The following is a 20,106-nucleotide window of genomic DNA, read 5'->3' on the forward strand; positions in this document are numbered from 1 at the left end:
ATTTCCATGCCATATTCACTCAGCTTAGTAGTAAAAACAAGCTTTTGCTCTTTTCCCTTTGGTACAGCTGATGAAAACTAAGCAGTACAAGGTCTGCTTCTTAGATCACCAGCAATAAGTATTCCACAGATCTCTAATCTTCTCCTATAGGGAAAGTCAGAAATCAGCAAAAGGCAAATCATTACTTCCATCAGTAAAATATTACAAGTGCCTCACACTGGAAAGCAGAAATTGAAAAAAAAGACATACTACTTTTGGCCAAGGAAACTAAGAGTGATCTACAAAACACAAGCATTCAAGCATATCTGGAACTCTTTCTGCAAGTAAAAGCATTCAAAGCAAATTAGCAAAAAGAAAACCTACAGTGTCACACTGCAGAAATTAAATGCGTTATTTTTCTCCTCATAAGTGTCACAGATGATTCCCTAAACTGCTAAAGCCAATCCATTCTTTTTTAATCACATGCAAGTCAACTTGTAACTAAGGCACACGTATGTAGTCCTTTTAATAAATCCCCTGTTTTGGCATTTTTACATCTCGATTTATGACAAAGGAATAATCTTTCCATATTTGAGATGCAACCAGTTTCAGTTACTTTGGCCCTCTGGTTTAGAAAGTTAGTTTGGCTTGAAATTTGACAGATTTACTCTGGTGAAGAAGCAGAATATCTCCACAAAGCCTGAAGATCATTTCTCCAATTATACTTGGACTTGCAGATGACAAATATTTTTAGCTGATCTAAAGTTAATTTTTTCTTCAGCTTGATTTGCATCAAAAATGGTTTACTATTGTTTCCTTAGACTTTAACACTCCAAAGCAGTTAAACATTATTAATCAGTGATATACCACCAATATACCTCCACTTTGGTTTCCAGTTGCAGGCTGGAGTTTGCTTGTTCACAACGTCTGAAAGCCTTTCTGGAGCCAAGAGCTGACCAAAACTTCAGTCCAGGTAACCAAGGTCTCTTCTGGGGTTGCAGAACCAGACGTCTGTCATTTAGTATGGAGTATATACCTAGGCAACTTATATAACTTTGATTTGAGGGGATTTCTAATGAAACTGTTACACTTTTTGACAAGGCTTCATGGTAGTTTTGATTTTCAAAGCCAGGAAAAATAAGAATGACTTAATAAAATAGTCACTTTTGTATGAAGAAGCATCAGTTCTCCATTAGCAGAATACTGAAGCAGTGGAAAGGACCACCAGTAATGTGTTGACTTTCCAAGTAGTCATGGCTAGTAAAAGTGGGAATTCTAAGTTCTAGTATGATTCCTCCTTTGTTTGCAACCACAGTAAACTCTGCCTTGGAGAAAGGTTTTTCTTCTAGGAGGAAGAAATTTTGGATAGAAATTGCAGCAACTTTACACAACTGAGAGCAGACCCTAACTTCTGAGACCAGAGACTTACATTTTATGCTGTTAAAATCTTTTTACACTGTTGGGATAGTTAATGACACTGGGTTTTTCTCCCCGTAATATTCTTTGAGAAATACAAGAGGGGGGGGAAAAAAATCTTTCATTGGATAGTTAAGGATGCATCTAAGATGATGATGATTGGCTGATTGAAAAAAATATTTTGAATAGTAGGCCAGACATTTACTGCAAAGTCCTGAGCCACTGATTTGATAACTGAGTAATTACTTTTCACGTCCAACTGTAGCAGTTCAGTGAAGCTATCTGCTCTGCCAAACTAATTCAAAGAACAAAGTCGATTAATATCAGTGGAAATTCTCCCACTGACTTTAAAGCAGATTGAGTCAAACCTCTACCATATAATAAACTCCAAACCATATCAAGCACAGAGCTTCTGTGGCACCCCCAAGAACTGTTTGCTATTTTAATGTAGTTATTTAATGTACCAGTGTGGCTTAAAAACTAGAGTTGTATTTTCATTTCTCCTTTAAAGTTTTTTTTTTTTTTTTTTTTTTTTTTTTTTGTAAGCTTGGGAAATTCCTCAGGCAACTTATATTAAATTCCAGTTATGGCTGCTAACCTCTTATGCCCTAAACCATATTATCACCTTCTTAGCACAAAGGCTAGAAAGCAAAAAGTCACAAGAACAGCTAACATTAACAGCCTTAACTTTGACAAAATAAATACCAATACTATTTTCACTTTTAAACTTAAAAACTTGAACACAGTGCCTTCTAATTTTGACATCATTAATCAGCCTCTAAAAGTTCCACAGCATACATATTTCTACCATAAATCAGAGTATTATACACCTTTTTCATTGCATTAGCTAAAAATATTCTCAGAAACATCAATTTTGCTAGCATTTCTCTTAGGTAATGTTTCTAATTAATATTAATTACCCCTTAATACATTGCTAGCAAAACCAAGACAAAGCAGGGAGGAGCTGAACATACTATAATGTTCTCTTTAAATATCTTAAGTTCATTAATTTAATTTTTTCATTAATTATTTACAGATACTAATAATTTACTACTACAATGGCAATGTTCTGCATTATGTTAGCATATATGAGCGCAAATTGGTATTTCTGCACTTGACTTCAGCATATACAGCAATAGGACTAGAAATCACCCAGATATTTTCCCTTCTTTTTGTCTTCCTCCTCCCCGACATTTTGCCTGTAGAGTTGTATGGCTTATACCATAGTATGGCATGCCAAGTATGGTATGCCCATTTATGCACACAGCCACTACAAGAAACATTTTTCTCAAAAAAAAACTCTGCTTTTGAAGCAGGAAAGTTGTAAGGTACTTTTCATTCCAGTATGCACATAGCTTTTCCAGGGAGGAGCTTTCACTAACAATGTTTGGTCAAGTCACTTCATCCTGGAGTCCTCAGTAAAGTTAAATGCCTATCTTGAAGTCCAGATGTTCCAAAAACACTCTGGTATATAAAAAATACCTAGCAGTGATGATCCTGTATTTCAAGCCTCTAATAGGACTGTTAAGAGAACAAGGTGCACATAGTATTGCTCCTCAGTTTGTGGGGAATGTGTCTGGGTAATTTTCTTTACATTAAAAAAAGAAAAGCCACAAACCAGCCTAAGCCACCAAAACAGCCATACTAAAGATAAAAGCTTTAAAAGCTTACAAAGTTGTATTTGTTATGTATGTATCAACTGCCCTATCACAAATGCCAGCCACCTGTATATAGTTAATTATACCAAAGACTTACTGCTACCTTCCTACTCTTAATAGCCTCAGGTTACTGTGCAAACATTTACCAATGCAATCTGTGTACTTTACTGGACAGTGAATTATGGTCCTTTTTAGAAATTATTCTTTTAAAATAAAGGTTATAACTTAAGTGTAAGAGGAAAATAATATAATGGAAACATCCTGCAACTCCATTTTAAATTAACGGCACTGCATGTACAGATGCAAAGCTGCTTTTTTCTTCAAGATACCTCTCGAAGTTCAAGATGTTACCTTCCAAAACATCTACATATGAATGGTTTTTGTGCCACTTCAGACTGCTTTTAGACTGCTGTCTTCCCAGTTAGAGGCTTTTTTTTTTTTTTTTTTTAATAAACATGCAGGGATTAACTAGGGACAACTGTTAAGTGATCCAAAACGTGTGCATCAAGCCCAGGTCCGTGTAGACCTGTTGCTTTTATGACTATCTGCCAACTCACAAGGAAGTTAAACTTGATGGTTTTGAGACTGATATTTTGAACACCAAGCTTTGCACAGGCAGACCTCTACGTCCACGCAAAGTCCGTAAGTCTGTTTATAATAGTCCACAGCCATCATTTGCAGCATCACGTACAAAKGATACACGACAGGACACAGTCTTCCAACTAAACTCTGCCCAGACCAACTGAACACAGCAAAAAGAATCGCTTTCCAAGAGTACTACTGTCCTTGGTCAAGAATAGCCATTAGGTCTTTCACGTCTAACCTTAAGACCAAGAAGAAGATAGGATCCTAGCAGTACTTTTATTAGGCATAACTATGACACTAACACATGGGAAAGAGGCATTCTTATTTTAGCTTTCATCTAGCAAACGTTTATCGGCCTTTGACATGCATATTCTGCGATAGCAGTCCGGTGATTTTGAAGCACCAAAGTTACGCACTTAGATGAACCTCTACACGGACAAAGATTTTTGTTAGTTGGACTGAAGGAATTATTTGTTCAATGACATTATTACATACTTTTTTAAATTCATACCTATCTCTGGAAGCTTTTCCAGTGACACGCATTTTTTTTTTTAACATTTAAATATGTATTTTAAATATGTATTCTTGAGTTATCAATGATAAATCTTCACTTTAGCACCTCATCAGTACCAGTCCATTGCAGATCATTCAACTTGTGGTAGCGCAGATGTACTAGATTAAACTATAAATTAACTATGTAGTATAGTCTAAATCTTTCACACTCATTACAGTTCCCAAGCTGGTTTACAGATTGCTACCCAAACTGAATTGTTTCTTCTTTTCTTCGTAGTTAGTTAGGGTACTGCTAAGTGTTAGTCAGCTTTCGGCTTGATACTTTGATTTGCAGTGTACTAAAAATTAAGAAAAAATATATTCTCTCAGAGAAACTAAGACACCTCCTCTCCTAAATGACAAAGCTTCTTACTGCACCAGTGAATGCTATTTCTGAAACCCCCACCAGGGAAGGCAATGGATGACCACATTCGCCTCACTTCAGAGCACATACCTCCATCTCGTCAATGCTAGCAGCAAGGGACAAGTACAGCCAGCCAAAAGTCCAACCCCTTTCCTGCTTTTCAGAAATGTCTGTTCTTTCCACTGACCAGACAACAAGGGCTTAAAGTGGAATTCTGGCTATTTTCTTGTGGCCCTTGAAACTCTGTTCTCTCAAAGGCAACAGAAGTAAGGGTATATATGGCATGCATTCAAGTGCAGAAGCTAAAAAGAAGACAGTTTAACATAGTGATTAAGTCTTAACAAACTCTACAAATACATTTCATACAACAACGTAATGAAAAAGTAAACATGGCTCATATAAACAATAAACAGGATAGCACAGTTTGATACTGTTTTAATACTTCAGATATTAAATACATGTAAAAATTGTGTCAATCGTTCAGCACTAAAAAAATACAATTCCTAGGCATTAAAAGCAAAACATACTTACTATATTATTTTCAGCAAGATATTCATTATCATTTGGAGAATGAAATGTTAATTTTCTACCATCAAATAACATTTTCAGATATACATAAAAAGTGATGACCTCAGTGACCAGTGTTCTGGACAAAATACAGTCCCATAAAACATTTTCAGTATAACCCAAACAAGATGCTGCTATATAGCATCTCTACAAGATGCATACAATATGCAAAACATAAAAAATTCTAGTCATCTGTGACTTATATAAGGGGAAATTAAAAAAAATTAGTCCATCTTTCTCTTTTTCGCTTTAGCAGGAGTTTTGGAGGCAGGTTCATTTTCAGGGTTTGGTTCCCAGAGTGCATTTCTTACAAATCTAGAAGCTGCTCCCTTATCAAGTTTGGATGCTTTTTTCTTGTCTGCTATTTCTTTGACCTTGTTCATGTATGTTCTTATTCTCTCCTAAGAAAAAAAAGAGAAAAGTGCAATATATTTCATATTGTTCTCCCAAGACTGCTGCTAAAACAAAAATCAATGAGAAGTTCCCCACACTGCTGCACATTTCTATAATACATAGAAAAACAGTATCTGAATTTAAAAATTTCAGTTAAATTTATATTGAACTGTTTGCAAACTTGAGGCTTCCCTTTTAGATTTTCTATCACAAGTCATTACTGTACTAATACCCATATAACACCTACTATCATAAGAATATGTAGATATAAGACTTCATCTAATTTACAATGAATCAAGAGAATTGTTCTCATTTGGCAAAATTAAAAAAGCAAAATAGTAAATTCAGTTTGGAGCTTGGCCTAAATAACTGATTTCATTTTACCGTCTTTATTTCAGTGGATATTCGCTATATTTATAGAAGAATGTCAGTCTACAGCATATCCACGCAAAACCAAAAAAATTAAAGATGCTACAAATATAAAACATGCAACTACACAGAAGTCCTGTGGTTAAGATCCTGAACTCGTTCATTGGTAAGCCCCCTCAAACTAGCTAAGGCAGCCTGAGGAATTTCCAGCTATACTAGAGGCTCCTTTCATGACCACAAATAACAAAAAGCCCATTTCTATTGCTGTCCCATAAAATGAAGAAATACTTTTCCTTCTCTTCACCACAGCAATTTGGTGTCTAAGCTTGGATTCACCCTTGCTGAAATATACCCTTCCAGCTTAACATCCTCACTTCCATACTTACTCGTCCTCAGTCACTTGTGCAATCAATAAAGAAAATTACTTTGAAAGGGTAACTCAGGTCCTCTAAGATGGAACTCACCCACTGTTAAATATCTGTTTCTCTACAATGACTATAAAGGATATATACAGTAATTTTGAAAAAATACATAAAAGTTGGTTTGGTAGATTTCATGCCTGCGGATTTGGCACAACATGGCCTGTAAGTGTTACTGTAATACAAATGATGAACAGCAGTAACACATAGTTCTTCATCTGACATCTGGATTGTAACTATGGATTAACAAAACATATGGATACTGATATAACTAAGTGCATGTTCATAATATGCACCCCACACATTTCTCAATGCCATTGACACCTTTTTTGAATCGGGAACTTAAGTTCTAAACTACAGAACTGATTTACGTTCTCTATAGTCATCCTTATAAACAACTGGTTTTCCAAAATATTGGCTACTTTTTCTGTATCAAAAAGATAACTTTAAGAGAGCTTTACAGTGTCTGAAATCATGATATGCTATAGTATTTCTTTGGTTTGACTTAGATGGCTAATGAGAACAGATGGTAAACCTACATGTATCAACAATGGATAAGAACTGACAGAAACATCAACAACATGGCAAAAGAAATGAACTCCAATGGCTTGAATGAGAGTTTTATTAATACAGTTTGAAACCCCATATAGTCTCTATACGTGCACAAGGACAGCAGTTCTAATAACAAAAAAAAAAATGTGACAAAGAAACCTTTTTTAAGCCCCTTCCACACGAATAATAAGAATATCACATTGCTCCTGAAAGGAAGTAGTGTACATTCATTCACTTTGATACATACAAAAGGAAAAGACAACTGGATAAGATCTGGCCTGTGATCACTCATTCGTTCTTCAGAGTTAAAACCACTGGTAATTGTGAAGTAAAATGCTGTAAAATATCTAAAGCAAATGAGATACAATATTTTTTGGTATAGCTAACACAGTATTCAGACTCTCTATAGTACAGGATGAACAAAAAACTGAAACCTCATGAAACTGATTAATTTTTTAATACAATACAGACTAGACTACTGAAAAACCCACAAAATTAAAAATAGAATTATTTTTGTTACTCAGACTAGCTTTACACATTTTTCAGCTCTATCTTTCATACCCCTAGTTACGTAAGGATTATGTTTAAGCTAAGTATTTTACGACTGCCCAGATTTAATATTTTCATTTATAAAGGAATTAAAGTGGGCTGCTATTAAGTTTTGATTTCTATTTTTTTTCAGGCTAAATGATCTTTTCTTTTCTTTTCTTAAAAGTCAGCAGAATTTTCAAGATAGCATGCCTTCTCTACTGTAGTCATGCCTCTAAATGGAATACAAAGACAAACCTAGAAGATTTATTATAGGTTGTAAAGATGTCACTAATGCAAAATTACTGGACAATACACATACAACTGGTGCCAAAAAAGCTTTTAGCTTTGTTGCTGAACTGAATTCTTTACTGCTGAGAAAATGAATTAATGGAAGACTTGGAAGGGGGAGGGGAGCTCTTTCCCATCTTTGCTAGTAAATCAACCTCACTATACTTTCAGAGTCATACAAAAGTAAGAAAAGGCAGCCTCAGAGATTAACATGATTCCAAGTATTTATCAGAAAAAACACCATACTGGAAGTTATAAATTACTATCAGACAAGTAACATTTTTCCATTCAACAGACACAAGTGAAAAGCTGCTCTGTTCAGAATCCAATTCTTAAACAAAGGTGGAGAAAAGGACAGATAAGATGACACCATTTATCTTCTTGTTCTTTGCCAATTTCAGCAGGCTCTACAACTTTGCTTTAAACAGTACTGTTTGGAACTAAAAATAAGACTTTCTTAATTTAGAGAACCCAGCAGGCTACATGAATAGGCAGTTATATAATACCATGTAATATATGCATGCTATTAGGGCAACACATCCATTTTTAAATGTAAATACATGCTTACTTATACAAGAGTTAACTGCCCTGGCTAAGTACAATACTGCAATGCAAACAGTGCAAGAATCTTACCAGCTCTTGTTTCACTGGATGCTCCTTTGGATTTATTCCTTGAGTAGCCAAGTACACTACGAGAGAAAAAAATATTTCATTGGACTGAAAGCTCTGATGACTAAGGGACCAACTAATCAGTCACACAGGCAGACTGTAGTTTCCGCATAACACCATTAATAAGAGTTACCTGTACTGCACACTACCTGAAACTACTGAAACTATTTCTGATCAAGTATTGCAGTTAAAAGTCTAACATGGCTGGATTTTCTGTTCCTATGAGAAGGCTCTCAAGGAAAAAAAAAAAAAACATCCTGATGCATGTACAAAAAAAGTAAAAGTCTACACAATAATCAGTTTCAGATTTGGAATTTCAACATCAGTTATCCTGACTTAAGGGGAACAATAATATGGATTCTCAGGACTATAAGTTTTTAATTATCTGGCTATAGAATATGATTATTTTATGTTTGCAGTTGTCTAGAAACTATTGTTCAAATGAGCCTGATAAATACCACATTTTTCTTCCCAACATATACTCACCCCAAAACATTGAATTTAATGCATAGGCTGAAACCAAATCCAGCTTTGCTTGCTCAAGAGGCTCTAACTAAAATGGAAAAAAAAAAAAACCCAAAAAACTCATCATTTACTGCTACATTTAAGCAAGACATACAATTATAAAATGTGTACTACTGAATCTGTGTATTTGTTACAAACACATTTGCACACAAACTGAACAAGCATATTTTTGCAACACAATTTTGCTGAGACCTGCCTATGCCTGCATCACAGAACCATTTCCTCCTGTCCAAGTATTTGTATCATTTTGCTAGCTTAATGTTAAATGTCATAGTCCGAAATGGCCAAAAGCACAAAATCTCTTAGCATGTAGCTCTTAGACAGGAAGAAGTCCCCATTTTTTCTACAAAAACTTGATTCGAAATATGTTTTGCTATCATGAGAAGAAAAACAATTCCTAAAGATAAAAATACCTAAAAGTTTAAATGTAAGTATAGCATGCTATAATCACGAACACTGGACACAAACATTGTACGTATTAGATCATGTGTTCAATGCATGCTGAAATACTTGGGGCTGTACAGCAAAGGAAGAAGAAAGGCAATGAGATTTTTTTTTCCCTTTACTGTCAAAGTCACTTTATTGTTTTAGTCCTATAGGATTTCCAGAAACTGATAACATTGTTGTACAGCTCTCTAGTTCTAACATGGATATTGTCAAAAGATTGGAGTTGTCAAGACTGTTTTCTAGAAAATTTGTGCTAGAAATCCTCAGAGGATAAAGAAGTTTCTCTGTATCTTAGCTTTTTTTTGCCACAAAGAAAGGAATTACATGTCTGCTTTTAAATGTTAAAAGATAGAGGTTTGCATCAGGTCTTTAGGCAGTACCTTGCTCTGTCTTTATGTTGGGGGGGGGGGCCGCGGCATGAAATGTTTTACAGACTTACGCTTATAACATAGCTAGAGAAGACAGCTCAGTTGTTCAAGCACCAAATTCTGCAAGTCTAGACTCCTAGAATCAGAAGATTGATTCTCACTGCTGCCAACTCACCTTTATATCCTTCCTGGGTAAACTGAATTCCATGAAGTTCATTGTGAAAAGGCATCTTCGACAAAACCGTGAACAAGCTATCCCTTCTGGAAAAGCATTCAGCATGCACTTCCAGGAAGGCTAGTAAGCTAGAATGCCCTTTACCTAAATGATTCACTGTTAGGATCATTGTTTTTCAGCTTGAAATAACTTTGTTTAGTTTTTAAGACCCTCTGGATATAACTTGGTAAGAAGCATCATATTTGTTTTTTTTCTGTTCAGTGTTAGCCTAAGATGCTCCTGTATTTGTAACAAAAAATGTTTTCAAAAAGAAAGATTACTTACCTTTTGCAGAAGCTCACTCCTGGAAACGGACATCATTGTCTCCAGCATCTCATCTACAGAAACAAGAGATTTTTCAAATGCTGCAAGATAATCATGAATTTCAGTGGGGTAATCTTCCATATTGATATCATCTTCTGACACTTCCATCTGAAAATAAGGAACAAAACGAAATCATTTTCATTAACTCTCTAGGTAGTCAAAAGACTAAGTATTAGCATTTATTCATTACACACAATAAAAAATTCCTACTTCTACGGCATTGTGGAAGGTAATATCAATAGTCACATTGTTAAAGGTGCTACAATTTCAGCGATACATCCTGACTCCTGTGCAAAATGGCACTAAGGAAACGGCATGACAATAGTACCCAACTTTGTAGCACTCTCAAAACAGCTTTTATGGTCTGTGTTAGAAAGAAATTATTCATGGGTTTAAAAGAAGTGCTCTATAAATTGCAATATAAGAAGCTACATCAAGTAGCAGGCAGAACATTAGAGAGGGGGATATGGCTTGTTCTGTCTTAGGAGCAGACATGACTTCAGCTTTAAAATGGTTATGCAGCACCAGTTACATCAGGGTCAGTTTTAACTTCCAAACTGAAATTTAGCTGGTCCAAGAAATTTCCTGTAAACCCCATATCCAGTTTGCTGAATTCTCTATGGGTTGTTACAATCTGTGATATCACTTTACCCATAACAAAGCTGAGTTTATCCTGGGATTTCAGAATACTGTGAAAACCCTGTAGACATACCTGTGCACAGTAACTGTGAGATCCACAAAGATGGAAAAAAAAACCTAGAACGCTCTCTTTCTGATTCCAGCACTAACAGTACCATTGCCTGGAAGTAGCCATTCCACATCTGGCTGCTAGCTTACAACTGAGATCTTTAACGCCAAGATAATATGCTATTTATGATTTGAGAGGAATTAATGTTACGTAAAGCCGTTTATTTTCTACGGTTTCGACTGATGGAGCAACCATTTTTTGCAAGGAAAGAAGAGAAGAAAAATGTCCTTTTCCTGCCCATTTGGTGGGCTGCATCAAGAACAGCAGGAGCACCTGGTTCACCATGTAGTCCCTTTACTTGGGGTCACTGTGATAATCTCACCCCCAGTTGTTGAGCTCAAAGGGCAGGGGCACAGGTTGGAGAAACTGCACTTTGAAAATCTGACCTATGAACACCATGGCACGCATAAACAGCAAGGAAACAGCAAATAGCTGTCACATAACTGGAGTTTTAGATGAAGATTTGATCCTTTTCCTGGCAAGAACATGGTTTGTGTGAGACAGGTTTCTATTTATCATGTCTTCTAGAGGTCAAACAGGAGGAAGAYGGGGAAGAAAAAGAGGCTGGAGGTCCTCTACTCAAGCTTGCCTGCAACTAACTGGTTGTTAGTGCACCAGAGGGATTCTGAAAATAGGATCACCTATTTAACACACACGGTTTCACTGCTGGTGTTTGCCTGGTTTAGAATTATAATCCTTCTCAGCTGCTTGACCCTTCATACTGGTCAGAGCTGTTTTTCAGACTGAGTGCAGAACTGTGATGCTAATCGTGGTGGGTTAAATGTCCCCTCCCCGCCCCAGCATATAAATTCACACGTGTATATGCCATTTCAGTCAGCTGCAGCATACCTAAACAAGAAAGCTGAGCTGAACTTGCAAAATGCTGCCGACAGAAATATCAATACAGTTATGTCATTAATGACAACATTGCTTGTGTTTAGTTCTATCCTTGCCACCTGCATTATAAGCCTCACTAGGCTGATTTTTAGTAATAGTCCAGCAACTCTGTTGTAAATTTTTAGTCATATAGTAAAGAAGAAAAAAAATACTCAAAGCAACTGAAGAAACTAGATTTTAACAGCGGTTAATACAGCTAAACCTGTTTGGAAGGTGTCTGTCAACAGTTTACTATACTTACTCACACAGGAGAGAGAGGGTAATCCAGATCAATACTCATCCCCAACATTTACCATCACCTACAATACTTAATCTGCTGTGGTCTTAATTTGATGGACATTAGTGACGAGAGTGATGCGTTCCAATTTCCCTCCCACCCTCTATCAGGGCAGCCAAAACTGGCAGCAGCAGAAGAAACCACCACCAAACTCCTGCAGCAGGAACGTGTTACTGCTCACAACTGACTTTGGCTATTTAACTGCAGTTGCAACGATGCAGCGGTCCCTGGAGCATGTATACATTCTAAAGGATGAGATAAAGAAAAGGAAGAAAGATGGAAAGAAAGATAATAAACACAGTCCAAAGTAAATTTTCCTACTATTTCTGTCTCATGAACAAGAACTAAGTTTGCCTTCCTATCACAAAATATTCTACTTGTCCCTGTCAAATAGCAAGGAAGGGGAAAAACGCAGCAGCCCTCAACGGAGCAAAGCCGCAGGTTAAACCGTGCGCAGCCCTCCTCACGGAGGAGCCTGCTCCCTCGGCCCAGGCGGCGCGGAGAATTTCTTGAGCTTTTGTGCTTTTCTATTCATTTCAACAGGAACCACCAAGCTCCTACTCCTGCTGCAGAGGCACCGCTCTCTTCCCACTGGGCTGATGTTCCGGCATTACTAATCTCTGAATGGGATACATTACAGCGCCGGCACGTGCCAACAATAAGGCAGTGGATAGCTTAAAACAGTTTTTGGTAACATTAAATCAGTGAGAATAAACTTACACTACATTAGAAAATATGTATGCCAGACCTTCCGCAGAACTCTGCCAAAATCAGCATGCAGGCTGCACGTTCGCACCTGCAGAATGACAACACTGCAGATGGGAGCAACTACAGCCACATCAGTGACCCTCTGTCTCTCTCTATATACATGTATTTTATATATATATATATATATATATACACACACACACACACACACACACGGCAATATTGCCCTCAATTCTTATGTTATTAAACCACAAACAAGTTTACCTCAAAGTTCTACCAGTAGTTTTCTATGTATTTTGAACAAGGAGACACATGCTCAGTTCCTGAAATGGGATTTTTAGTATACATGTTTTCTTTGTTGGATTTGCTGGCTCTCAGACATATTTTGTCACAGAGATACCACTTAAAAAAATTAAGATTACAAGTATTCAAATAAGTGAGGATATGAAAATACCTTGCTGGGTAAGCATGTTAATAGTGGGGAAGGCTGGGGGGAATAAGGGTAAGACAGTATTACTAAGTACTGAATAAACAAGACTGAAGGGATAATTTGTGATTGCATGCACAATGATAACATTTCACACCATCTTTAATTTTGGGAATGCAAAAGAAAGTTCACAACCTATAAACAAAAAAATAGAAGAGAAAAGGGGCTATTCTGATTTAGGACACTGAAGTGAACAAATAGTGATAAAAATGTGGTATGACTTCATAAGATCAACCTACCAGACACAATTTTCCCTTTTGAACTATAAGCTTAAAAAATGCCATGCAGTTTTGGAGAAAGCAGCCTAAGGAGAGGGTGTGAAGGGGAGTTTTTGAGGAAGAAGAGGACTGTAAGTCATAAAACTATTTTCACGAGAAGACTGATTAATTGCATTTAAGTCTATCGAGAAAAATATCATAAAATAAGTTTACACAGGTGGTAATTCTCATTTATTCAGAAACATCACCACATGTATGAAAATTTCTGCTTAGAAAACAAGGAACATACTGTTTTCTCTCCAGCCAATGTAGCAAGAAACAGAGCAAAGAGTACGCTCAGCCTTCAAAAAGGGAAGGGAGAGAAAGATGGGACACTATGAGCCACACAAAGAACACAAACATGAAGATAAAGAATGAGAAAGAAAAAAAGATGTCGTCTTCTGCAGACTACATAGAAGAGACTGACTGGGTGACAGTCAAAAGCAGTTTGCCATACTGCTAATGTGGCTACTGATATAACATATGACCCACCTAAACTGTGGGTTGAGGAAGTCTAAACAAAAACAGATGATTGTGCACAATACAACATGCAAAATTAGACCTTTGTCCATCTTAGCATTTATCTTTCAGGAGAAAGAAGAGAACTCTGCAGACTCACTGCAACAAAAGCAAGCCCGTCCCTGGCGTTCAAAGGCAAGAAAGGGCAAGAGGGGAAGTGCACAGCTTGGAGGTGGCTCTGTGAGTAATGTCTGACTATATCCTGTGTTTTAACACAACACGTAGGAAGCAATTGCCAGCCTTCACCAGCTGGCTTAAAAAAAAAAAAACCTTTTCTTCCCATCTCTGCCTTCTCTGACCCCACCACCACCCCTTCGCCAAACCTGAACTCTGATTAGGCGCTGGGTACTTCTGTATGAGATTCTCCTGGAAACACATGCAGTAGTAAGTAATGGTTGCTAACTGCACATATCAAAAGTGGCAACAGCAGAGACTAAAACGACAGAGCTGAAAAATGTGATATGTGAAATATTTCCATGTAGCACCCAAACAGAAGACAAAAGTAGTTTAACATCTTTATTTCCGCTTAATATTGCGGTCCAATTGTGAGTTCACGTTAATTCTTATCTATTGATGTGCTAGACAGCCTTCACGCGTTCATATTGAGCTCAGATCTTATTTTTTTCATATTACTTATTTAGAAAAAAAAACAGATTAATTTTCCTCCTTTTCCTGGATATTTATAGATATGCAAAGAAAACACCCAACAAACCTATGACTTTTTGATCAGAGAATAACATTCTCTCAAATTGAAATCAAACACAGGAAGTTCCACCTGAATATGAGGAGAGTGACRRAGCACTGGCACAGGCAGCCCAGAGAGGTTGTGCAGTCTCCTCCTCTGGAGATATTCAAAGCCCGCCTAGATGCAACCCTGTCTACCATGCTCTAGGTGACCCTGCTGAGCAGGGGGGTTGGACCAGATGATCTCCAGAGGTCCCTTCCAACCTCAACCATTCTGTTTCTGTGAAATGCACTAGCAACATCCGTATTACAAATCATCTCTGCCAGCTCCCGACGAATGGCACTGCCCTAGCCCTCCCCCTTTATGAATTCTGATTGACAACCTGTAGTGAACACACCTGACATGCAAGAGAAGCAGAACATGTCCCTTCTGCTCTTACACTGTAGTTCACTGTAATAGGATAGCAGAGCAACAAGGAACATTATCTTAAATTACAACAGCTAATGCTACCAGAAATCTAAGTCCTTAGATTACAGACTTCTTTTAGGCAAAGAAATCAATTTTATTCCCTGTTTGCAAATTGCCAAGTACAGTAGGTGCTGATCTGTGACAGAGATTCCTCAGCATTATTGCTGTATAATTTAAGAAGCTAGCTACTAACAATTACTGTGTCCACAGACCTGTTTTGCTGTCAATGCCCTTCAGGCCAGCTTGGGGCAGTTGGAAAGCACATCCAGCAAAATTATTCAGAGCGCTCGTGCAATGCCAACTCACAACCACATTTACAAGAAAGATTTCTATTGCAAAAGCAATTAAGCCTACCATGAAATACCAAGTATGCACCAACAGGCTTATCTTGATCCCCTTAAAAATATCCCAAATCAAGCTATGACAGTTATGCAATACACTCTTCACACTATATTACAAATTGGCAACAGCCAAGCAATCATTTTTAGCACTAGCTGCAAAGTTAGGCTCCAGTCGGCATTCCAAAGCACACTGAAGAACCCTACAAAACTGCTCATAGCCATGAGTCAGTCAGAGCGTGGTGCTAATAATGCCAAGGTTGCGGGTTCGATCCCCATATGGGCCACTCGCTTGATGGTTGGACTAGATGATCTCCAGAGGTCCCTTCCAACCTTACCGTTCTATGATTCTGTGATCAGGCTCTTGCTGATGCCACTGACAAAGTCTCTTCAGTCTTTCAGGACTTGCAAGGTTTTCTTTTCTTTTCTCTTTCTCTTCCTGTCCTCCTCCCTGAAGATCAAATTTTAAAGGGAAGGATAATATTTTTGAAGCTTAGTTATACTTCAGCCCATGGGTGACATCACATGAGGAATGAGATATCCCATCTTGGCTTAAATAACCCATACTAACTGCAGCCCCATCCATATCCACATAAAGCAGCTTTGATTTAAACTTTCAACCTCATGTGTATGATTCCCAAAACATTTTTTTACTCTCCATGCGGTATCATCAGCTGTCYTGGATTCTGCATCTTCACTGACATAGTCATTTCCTCTCCTGACCAAATTCAACAACACAGGCTCAAATCTGTCAGTAGATCTGTCAGCAAGTACAATGATCAAACTAGCTGTCTTTGGGTATGTGCAAAACACTTCCTGCTGAGAGGCATTTTGCAAAAGCTCTCACATTCTGAGTACATTACCATAGCTCAGTTGAAGACTGAGGCTTTAAAATGATGTTAAATTTCTAAGTCTGAAATTGCACAGAAGGGTTTACACTGTCAGGCTGGGCATGGCACAGTACCTCTGTGTTCCCAGTATTTTTTCCATTCGTGACAAGAACCAGTACTAAATACTTCTATCCAACCAAATTCATAATGAACAGAAAATAATCTGCCTCCAGTCTACAACTGAAGTATACTCTGAATCACAGAGTTTACTACCTCTTTCAAACTTTGCTGCCACTATCCATTGGTATCAATGTCATAAATACCCAGAGATATAGCTACAGGATTTTAATCTTTTTAAAATGCTAGCCTCATTTGTTTCCTTTGGCCACTAGCTCCCCAGCATGTGAAGAAGCACTTCCTTTTATTGGGAATATAATTTCCTACATTTACGCTTCATGCAGTGCCTTTCTCTATTGTTTCAAACAGCAACTGCATTTTTTTTTTTTTTGCTACTATTTGACCATTTGATTCTTTGTTCAACTATTAGATGTATATTTACATATTTAGTGGTTGGACGTAATGTAATTAYTGTGGGATGGCAAAGCATTGCGTTCTAGGCATCAGCAAACAGTCTTGATGCAGTGGAAAATATAGCGGGGAAAATCTTTTCTCTTTACCTATCTTCTAGATGGAATTTAACAACTGATAACAAAAAGACGACAAACAACCATAAATGAAGAAAAAGGATGTAGAAAAAAAAAACACAGAAGTGAGAGAATAGAAAAAAATTGACTGGTGACATGGAATTTTCACAGGGGAAAATGGAGCAAGGGAAGAGGGTAGGGAGGAGAACAGAAACGCATTCTGGCTTGGCACAGAAGAGAGAACAAAGAACAGGGAGAATTCAGGAAGCAGGGAATTCAGACGTCTGGGCAGACAGATTTCCCAGCACAGAAAAATGGAGTTCCTACAGAACACCATGCGTGGGRAACACTGCCTATGCAAACAGGTTAATAAATGCAGTGTGTACCCCCAAAACAGCGGTCCAGCAACTAAATAAAAACAAAAGCAGTAAGTCTGCAACATCAAAACTTTCATGATATTACCAGGTCTCATTTGCATCATCTCTAAATTTAACATATCAAGCTTCTCTCTCCTTGTTACTCCTCAGGCACCCTTCTTTCTTCTTTCTATGCTGTCTTCTCCAGTTCCAGAGGCATAGCAACCAGTGCTACTCCAGTGCACTGCTTATTTATTTGAAAGAATTGACATTTTTCTATGTTTTGTTCATCATTCCATATACATCCCATGATTTTTGTACTGCTGCCATTAAAAACAAACCAACCAACCCTTTGGTAAATGCTGGTATTTCCTATGTAAAGCAAGTCAGCTGTGCGCATGTGAGGAACTGGTTCTAAGAATCTTGCAACCACTTCAAAGAGAAATGTGCTTATGAAAATAGTTTGTATGACTTCTGCAAATTATTCAAAACACCCGCATTTCTGAAAGGAAGCCAAAAAACATCCACCAAGCACTTTTACATTCAAGTTTCTCATATTCTGGAGTATAGCTGCATTAAATGCTTTCATTTCTTTAGGAAGGATAACATCGCTTTATGGCAACGTAACTAAGTTTGCAATCAGAATGCTGTGACAAAGTGAGAGAATCATAACAAGATCTAAGTTATTCTTGCTTAGTAATTTAAAGTATCATCTGCCTTTCTTTCAAAGGAAGAGTGTTACTGAACTATTCTAGCTATGGCCTGTCTATACAAAGTGTATCCTTTTTTTAGGAGACAGGCTCTTCTTGCAACAACTACTTATAAGTTCTCAAGGCTCCCATAGTCACAACATGATTTACTGATTTTTAATTGGAATTTAACCTTCTACTGCGTAAAGAACAACCATCCTCAAGGTATGACTCCAGCTGAAAAGCCTTTATTCACCTGAGTAACTAAGTCAGTTGGGCTCTGAACTGGGCCAGTGCTCTCTAGGTCTGTAACCACACACAACCGGACCCTTAATTCTAAGGCATCATGGAAGTCGTCACACATTCAAGACAACGACAAAAAGAACAATTCCGACCGCGATGCTGGTCCACAACCCACCGAAAGCACAGTTTAGTTCCCGGGCCACGCACAGGCTCCTTGATCACACACGTACCAGGCGAGGTAGATACGATGGCAAAGCAAGGACCTCCCCATGGCTCGCTACCACTATTGCCCCTTTAACACCCTTTCGCCAGAGGGAAAGCATATTTTAATACCTAACCTCTGATTTCTCAAAGGCGTCCATCACAAAACCTCCAAAAGCAGGTTTTTTCCCCTACCACCACCCCTTCATCTGTTCGCAACACATATCCTACACGGCAGCACCCGTGTAAACAGCTTATCAAGACGCTCTTGTTCCCCCTAACGTACTTCTCCCGGTAGCTGAAGAAGCAAACCAACCCCGGGGCTACGCGCCATAGTACCATCTCCTCCGCAGCTCCCCTCGAGCGAGGCGAGACCGGCGCGCCCCTTCCCCAGGCCGGCACCGCCGGGGCCGCTCTCAGCCCCGCTCCTCCCCGGCCTCCGGCCGGCCACTACCCGAAACGCAACAAGCAGGAGAATCGCCGACTCAGCGGCTGCCTCTGCCCCGCCGTTACCCCTCCAGGCCGCGGCCTCGCCAACCGCCGCCGGGCCGCGAGCCCATGCGCGGGGCTCCGGGGGGGGGCAGTGAGAGGGGCCCCGAGACGGCCCCGCACGCGGGGCCCCGACCAAGCAGGCGCCGCTCTTACCTCCGGGCGGGCGGCCCGGCCCTGGGCGCTGCGCGTGGACGGGGCGCATGCGCGGTGCGGCGGGAAGGGAGGGGAGGAGGGGAGAGCGGGAAGGGGCGGAGCCTCGGCGAGGCCCGCCTTGCGGCGCGCGGCGTGACGTTGGCGCTGGAGCCGTTGGGCGTGAGGGCGGGGCGGGGCGGGGCGGGGCGGGGCGTTGCCGGCGGCCGTTGCCCAGCGCTGCGTGTGTTCGCGATGTGTAGTCCGGCTGTGGCGGCCTCTAGCATCTATAGGAGAAAGAGTTCGGCTTGTCCTTTTAGGGCAGAACACACTCTTGAGCAGGCAGCTGGTTTAGAGGGAGGAGGGCGCTGGCGAGGCGTGGTGTTCCCAGGCACTTGCAGTTCCCTCCTAGAGAAAGGCAGGCACAAACGGAGGATGCTTTCCCTGAGGGTTCCTCGGGGCTTGCGTCCGGCTGGCAGCGCGGTTGCCTCTCCTCACCTCACTGCCGAGTGACGGTGGGCTTCTAATGTCGTTGTCGGTTCCAGTTCCCACAGTGTTTCTCCTCAGGATTTCAGCAAGTAAAGGAGGGCTCAAAATACAGTGGGTTATTGTTTCAGCAGTGTGACTGGAAGAAAACCCATCTGTGGCTCCTAGAGATTTAATCCACGTTTTATAGATCTACATTCTGGTAAATAATAAAAGTCAAACAGAAGTCAGTGTCTGCATCAGAAGTCTTGGAGCTACTAGCCAAGGACCTCTTTGGCCCTACCTTCTCTTCGCAGTTGCATTTAAAGCTCGTTGTAACTGCAACCTGCCCCTTCCGCGAGAGATTAAGATCATTGGGGTCGTTCAGGGTAGTTGAGGATAGCCTGCTCTCAACTATAGGCTGTGCAGAAGTGTAGGTGGCCGATTAACTCA

At 39.3% G+C, this 20,106-nt stretch overlaps 1 protein-coding gene across 2 annotated transcripts; it reads right to left on the minus strand.

The window, feature by feature from the left end:
- Positions 1–4,969: 4,969 nt before the first annotated feature.
- C1D (C1D nuclear receptor corepressor) lies at positions 4,970–19,291 on the minus strand. 2 transcript variants are annotated; one of them, XM_085308444.1, is made up of 6 exons: positions 19,213–19,264; positions 15,943–16,055; positions 10,182–10,328; positions 8,829–8,895; positions 8,307–8,362; positions 4,970–5,522 (listed from the first exon to the last, which is right to left on the minus strand). In XM_085308444.1, exons 3-6 carry the CDS (start codon positions 10,326–10,328, stop codon positions 5,346–5,348), a joined length of 447 nt encoding a protein of 148 aa, XP_085164570.1. In that variant the 5' UTR covers positions 15,943–16,055; positions 19,213–19,264; the 3' UTR covers positions 4,970–5,345. The 2 variants fall into 2 exon arrangements, with proteins under 2 accessions (XP_085164570.1, XP_085164569.1); XM_085308443.1 differs by lacking the exon at positions 15,943–16,055 and having other exon boundaries at positions 19,213–19,291.
- Between the last annotated feature and the right edge of the window lie 815 nt (positions 19,292–20,106).

This window comes from Rhea americana, unplaced genomic scaffold (assembly GCF_003343005.1).
Source record: "Rhea americana isolate MKP2758 unplaced genomic scaffold, rheAme1 scaffold_276, whole genome shotgun sequence".
In the NCBI taxonomy this organism is placed as follows: Eukaryota; Metazoa; Chordata; class Aves; order Rheiformes; family Rheidae; genus Rhea; species Rhea americana.

What these genes read in the sequence shown, in the direction of transcription:
- C1D (XM_085308443.1), bottom strand. Translation starts at nt 10,328, where the DNA reads ATGGAAGTGTCAGAAGATGATATCAATATGGAAGATTACCCCACTGAA. An exon ending in ATTAAATTCAATGTTTTGGG is followed by an intron (nt 8,363 to 8,828) that starts GTGAGTATATGT and finishes TTTCTCTCGTAG; the next exon opens with TGTACTTGGCTACTCAAGGA. An exon ending in ATCCAGTGAAACAAGAGCTG is followed by an intron (nt 5,523 to 8,306) that starts GTAAGATTCTTG and finishes TTTTTTTCTTAG; the next exon opens with GAGAGAATAAGAACATACAT.